This window comes from Sinocyclocheilus anshuiensis, unplaced genomic scaffold (assembly GCF_001515605.1).
Source record: "Sinocyclocheilus anshuiensis isolate Anshui unplaced genomic scaffold, SAMN03320099.WGS_v1.1 scaffold516, whole genome shotgun sequence".
Lineage (NCBI taxonomy): Eukaryota > Metazoa > Chordata > Actinopteri > Cypriniformes > Cyprinidae > Sinocyclocheilus > Sinocyclocheilus anshuiensis.
In genome coordinates, this window is record NW_015554079.1 from 113,394 (window position 1) to 119,522 (window position 6,129).

Here is a 6,129-nt window from a genome sequence, read left to right on the forward strand (position 1 = left end):
GAACAAGCCATATAATGAGGCTGACTCTGTGTCCACCACACTCAAGACAGGTTTGTAATGGGGCGATCGCATCGGGTGTGTTCTGGGCCAATAGATCACGCAAAACTCTGCCCAAAATACAGAGCTGTGGGTGCTGTTTCATTGATGGCAATGCTGCTCAAAGCAGAGCGTTTGTCTAGCAGTTCAACAGAATGTGTTGTTAATATGTTTTGATGACAGTTCAGCAAATTGAAATAATCTCCAGGAGGATGCATATCTAAATGTGTCTTAAATGCCACACAATGTACAATTGTTTAATGATATGCAACCAATAGAGTGATGATATGTGTGTGTGTTTCAGATCAGTGCGAGCGCCAGTGAGCGGACGGAGTGAAGCCCATCGCCTAGCAGAAGAAAATGAGCGAACTCGACCAGTTACGTCAGGAGGCTGAACAGCTAAAAAACCAGATCAGAGTCAGTCGTTGCACACACCACATCACACACACACGCTTGACACTCGATACACATTATGACAGCAGATGCTGCCACACGTCACAATTTTAGGGCCCTATGATTTACAGTATAACACGGAATGTCATAGAATTTGCCAAATTTTGGATGGATAAATCAAAAGTAGGTCAGTACAGTTAAATCGAAACAATCAATCAATCGAATCAATTAACCGTTGACCGACAAGATAATTTTAAATTAGAACTGAATTAAATTAGAAAGGATAAGTGTCTGTGACCCGTTAAAAAAATACTAACATTTGTTTCCCGGGGACTAATTTTACACACGCAAAAAGCAGCAAACAACAGGACATGAGGATTCACATGGTCTTCATATCACATCACGCACCTGCAGCGCTTCTGCCAGTGGAGAAAAACTTAATAAAGCTAGGCTATATAACGAATAAATAGGCCTATACGAGAAACATATTTTTACTTAAATAATAAATTAAGAAAATGAACGAAAACTGTGCAACAAGTAACCTAGTATGCAGAGTTTCGCTTCATTTTTGTGCTGCGCGAAAGGAAACAGACGGCAGAAAGCGGCATCCTATTTTTCTTTAGGCTTATTTTACAAAAGCACAAAGATTTGATTTTATTGTGAATGTACACAAATAAAGGCAAACCTTTTACAATTCCGATTGTCTTTATGACTAAAAGGAGTAGTTGCTTCCACTGTTAGAAGGAAAAAATTCAAGTGATTGCGCCGGTGCCGCATACGCGCACACAGTTAAGCTTTGCTACCGTGACAATGCAGCCTGTTCATTATCATAATAAAATACAGTCAGTCAAACATATGGAGAAAAAATTTTGTTTTACGAGGATATTGGAACGCGAGTGAAGTAGGCCTACATAATAAATAATAATTTGCCATTCAAATACATTGCGAATATGGAAACATTTGATTTTGTGTGGAATGAGAGACGCAACGTTGGTTTCAGTTTCGTTTTAACCTAAATGAATTCATTTTGGCTTGTAGTTTATATAGCTATAGCTTCTTATATTTTTAATTCTTGTTCTTTTCTAAATACTGTTAATTGAAAGGATTTGTTGTGGAATGAGGGCCACTAAAATAGCCTAGCTATGTTTACAGTGTTTATTATAATGTTTGTAAACATTTTGCATCGGCATTAGGCCTATTTCTGAATGAAATAATAAAATGCGACTTATGTTTTTTCCCCCCTAAAAATTATACACGCTACGCTATGTATTTTAACCATGCAGCAAACCTTTTTTAAATATTTTGATAAATTTACTGAGAAAAAAAAAAAAAAGACTTTTTAAACCGTTTAACTGATTGTATTAATCGGTCAAAATTCTTACGGTCGGTTAACCGGTTAAATGGTTAAAATGAACATACCTAATCGAAACGCGATGTGGTCTAGTGTCTGTGAATATTAAGCCGCAAAATTACTACTTAAATATGAATCCTGCATGTTCTGCGTGTCTCTGTGTGAATGAATAGCGCAGACACGCGGTTACATTTACTTCACACATACTGAAGCGCTTGTGATGCTCATGGTGTTTGGCACCTTAAAGGGTTAGTTCACCCAAAAATGAAAATTCTGTCATTAATTACTCACCCTCATGTCGTTCCAAACCCGTAAGACCTTCGTTCATCTTCGGAACACAAATTAAGATATTTTTGATGGAATCTGAGAGCTGCCTGACCCTGCATAGACAGCAAGGATACTACCACGATCAAGGCTCAGAAACATAGCAAGGACTAGGGATGTGCGTGACGACTAATTTGACTGTCGTTTAAACGAAAGTTTTGTATCCGACTAGTCGACTAGTCTAAAAGCAAGACACCCCCAAAAGATGGTAAGAAAAAAAACCCTCTGTGCGTGCGTGTAGCATAGCGTATATAATAGCCTATATTTGAAATACTTAATCTATGAATCACACTGTCAAATCCCTCAATGAATTCCACTTGCCGCACACTTGCCTCGTGTTATTTAATTTTAGGCAGTCGTTAAAAAGAAAAAAGGAAGAGTATACACTCAACGTCAGCCAAATCATAGCTTATTTATTCAAATCAGCTGGGGAAATGCAGAACAATGGAAAATCAATCAATAGCCTGACTGCGGACGGGATCGCAGCACTTGACGGGTTGTAGTGTATGACGTGATTGACATTTGCTGGCATTGGCCAGCCTCTAAGCTAACGCCTACGTGCCTGTATTGAATATGATTACGCATCGTTCCAGTAGAGTTATTGTAAGACAATTTGACATACACAGTTTACACAAAACTTTTTCGTTTTTGTTTTTGTTTTTCTGTCGTGTAATCGACTTATTGTTTTCAGTGTTTTGTTTACAGTCCTACTAGTGAACTGTTTTCAGTTTCAGTTCACTAGTAGGAGCTGTACCGTTTAGTCGACTAGACCCGCACAACCCTAGCAAGGACATGGGTAAAATAGTCCATGTGACATCAGTGGTTCAACCGTAATTATACGAAGCTGCGAGAATACTTTTTGAGCGCAAAAGAAAAAAAATAACGACTTTATTCGACAATTCATCTCCTCCGCATCACCCTGTAGCTCCATTTTGGAGAGTATCCACTGAACGTAAATTGCGTATGCTGTTTTGTCAGCTGCGCCATGGCGCTATAGGGTGACGCGGAAGAGACTAATTGTTGAATAAAGTCGTTATTTTTTTTCTTTTGCACACAACAAGTATTCTCGTAGCTTCATATAATTACGGTTGAACCCCTGATGTCACATGGATTATTTTACCGATCTCCTTGCTACATTTCTGTGCGTTGATCGTGTTAGTATCCTTGCTGTCTATGGGAGGGTCAGAGAGCTCTCAGATTTAATCAAAAATATCTTAATTTGTGTTCTGAAGATGAACGAAGGTCTTACAGGTTTGGAACGACGTGAGGGTGAGTAATTAATGACAGAATTTTCATTTTTGGGTGAACTAACCCTTTAATATACATGAACATAATCTCTATAACTGCTCAGATCTCTATAACTGCTCAGAGACAATTCATGAGCATTTTACCGCTTCTTTTGAGTAAAACTATTGTCATATCATATACAAACAGAAACTTAGATGTTTTCTCAGCAACCGTCAAGTTAAAAGGTAACTTGAAGAAACTGTGACAAATATATTACTAAATGTATTGATAGTATTAATACTAATAATGATTATTATTAAAAAATTATTTTTAAGGAATATTTACCAGAAAAAAAAATTATACACAACAGTATTTCTGGAAAAAAAAAAAATAATAAAATAATACTAATTTTTTTTTTTAATAAAATCTATTAGTTAGAGATGCTTTTGTTTATTGCAATTTAATGAAACCATTTAAATGTAATCCAGAAAAATAATGGAAAACAGTATTTGGTAAATAAATAAATAACTGAATTTGAGAAAAAACATAAAACACATTTCATAGGGCTTTAAAGATGTAATTTTTGTTAAACTTTTAATAAATTGCTGTCAAATTTCATAATTTCAATTAATTAGACATGCTTTTGGATTAATAAAAATGTAATTTAACCGTTAAAACAGCGTCTAGAAAAAATAAAACAGAAAAAAAACGGATTTGGAAGAAAATAAAAAATGAATTTGGGAAACTGATTTCATAGGGCCCTACAATTTGATAACTGCATTGTAAGCAGTTCACCTGTTCATTGGGAATTGAACGCATTGCCTTGGAATTTTTTTCGCCATTTGAGCTCATGTTTTGGATCAATTTGTTAAGGTTGATTGGGCGTGATGTTAATAAGTGTTTTCTCCTCCTTTTTGAAAAGTTTACGAGGCTTTTTGTTTGTATCCTGACCATGCACGATTACAACATGGTTTGTTGGATTCGATTAGTTTTTTTCCTGCTGTCAGAACAGACCTGCAACCCACGAGTTCCACTTTCTGAAATGTTCATATGATAATGTCAACAAAAGAATTGCCATATCTGATTGAACCGGCACAGCCCTGCACCTTCACTCATTATACTCCCTCACAGATGTGTTTTTACTCGAACATTGAGTTGCAGTGTCGTAACCAGGCCCGATGAGCGGTGGATCCTCCCTTCTGCGCTAGTTTTTATCTTAACTGTGACAAAGGACAAGACGTTTTGCTAGTCACTCTGAACTATTTCAGTCATGTGGTGCCTGGTTATGACACTTATTTTGCCTTTTTGACCTATGAGACCGATTCTGTATGTGTTTGTGGTCTTGTCTGTGTATTTCTTCTCAAGGATGCACGGAAAGCATGTGCGGATGCCACCCTCTCTCAGGTAGGACTCGTTAAACATCAAACCTCCGTCACTTCTCAAATCATGTTGTTGTATTCGGATGGAGTTTCAATTGGCTCCCTTTTGAACTAGATTTTGTTCTCATGTGTTTCTGGCAGATCACAGCCAATACTGAGCCTGTGGGGCGGATTCAGATGCGCACTAGACGGACACTGAGGGGACACTTGGCGAAGATCTACGCCATGCACTGGGGCACTGACTCAAGGTGATCCCGTCGAGCCCTGTGCTGTAAACTAGTAGTAATAGTGCCGATGAGGAGTCATGTTTTGTGATCTCCAGCAGGCTGATGAACAGGTCAAAGATGATTTTTGTCTACATACATATGTATGTGATTGGCTCAATAGAGATCACTTTATAGGCTACACAACAGCTTTGCCTCCAAGTCCGCTGAGGCAATCACAAAATCATGTCTGGATCACACTTACTGCAAAATCAAAAGAAAACGTTTTCCATAAAACAAAATCAAAACAAAAGCACACACATCACTGGAAAAACTCTCAAATGGGGTGCTCGACAAAATGTATTAATGAAAACAGAAAAAAGTCGACGCACCTAGGATCCAAAAATACAAAAATTTTAATAACAGACTATCCCATGAAATTTTTGTATTTTTGGAGCCTTGGTGTTCTGACTTTTTTCTGTTTTCAATAGGAAATATGTTTCCATGATTTATAGATGCTTTAAGAACTATTTATTTTGGTTATTGTGCCACAGTAGTGAGAGTTGTTTTTGTTTAATTTTTTCCCGGACATGCCCTGGTTGGGATTTCTAAATTGCCTAAAATGTCCAGCTTTTAAAGGGGTCATAGGATGCTACATGCACTGTTACATGTTGTTTGAACTGAAATGTGTGTTGGCAGTGTGTGTACACAACCACCCTAAAATGATAAAAATCCACCCAGTGTTTTTTTTAATCTCATTAAATCATTTCCCCTTTCTCAAATCGAGCCGATCTCAGATGCCTGTCTGTGTGACGTCACACAGACAGGCCCCTCCCATGATAGTTTGATTGACAGCAGCGTTTCAGCACAGACTGGACTGGCGTCTTACCTTAGACCCGCCCTGAGTCAGCTGTCATCAGTCCGCCATTGTTTCACCGCCGGAGCAGACGTAGACAAGAATGACTCCTAAGCGATTTAGGTGTTTTGTTGCTGGATGTAATAATGAACATAGCAGTTGTCATTTACTCCCGACATCTGAGCCGCTGAAGACACAGTGGATTACATTTGTTTCTGAAGGGAATGTGCCCTCGATCTACCTAAATGCGTTTATGTTCACGCGAATCATTTGTGATTCACCTACAGAAGTGAGTGTAAGGTTTTTTTAATGAATCTTTGCAAATCGCCTTTCCTAATAATGTGCTAATTAGCAAGTTTC

The 6,129-nt window shown here is 37.9% G+C and overlaps 1 protein-coding gene across 4 annotated transcripts in view; it reads left to right on the top strand.

Moving 5' to 3' along the window:
• The window catches only part of LOC107669029 (guanine nucleotide-binding protein G(I)/G(S)/G(T) subunit beta-1-like), a 78,629-nt gene that overhangs the window by 47,905 nt on the left and 24,595 nt on the right, over positions 1-6,129 (top strand). For all 4 annotated transcript variants that reach the window (XM_016461130.1, XM_016461128.1, XM_016461131.1 and 1 more), the window contains exons 2-4: positions 341-453; positions 4,697-4,735; positions 4,852-4,958. In XM_016461130.1, coding sequence (XP_016316616.1) covers positions 397-453; positions 4,697-4,735; positions 4,852-4,958 — 203 coding nt within the window. In that variant the 5' untranslated portion in view covers positions 341-396. The remainder of the gene's footprint in view (positions 1-340; positions 454-4,696; positions 4,736-4,851; positions 4,959-6,129) is intronic.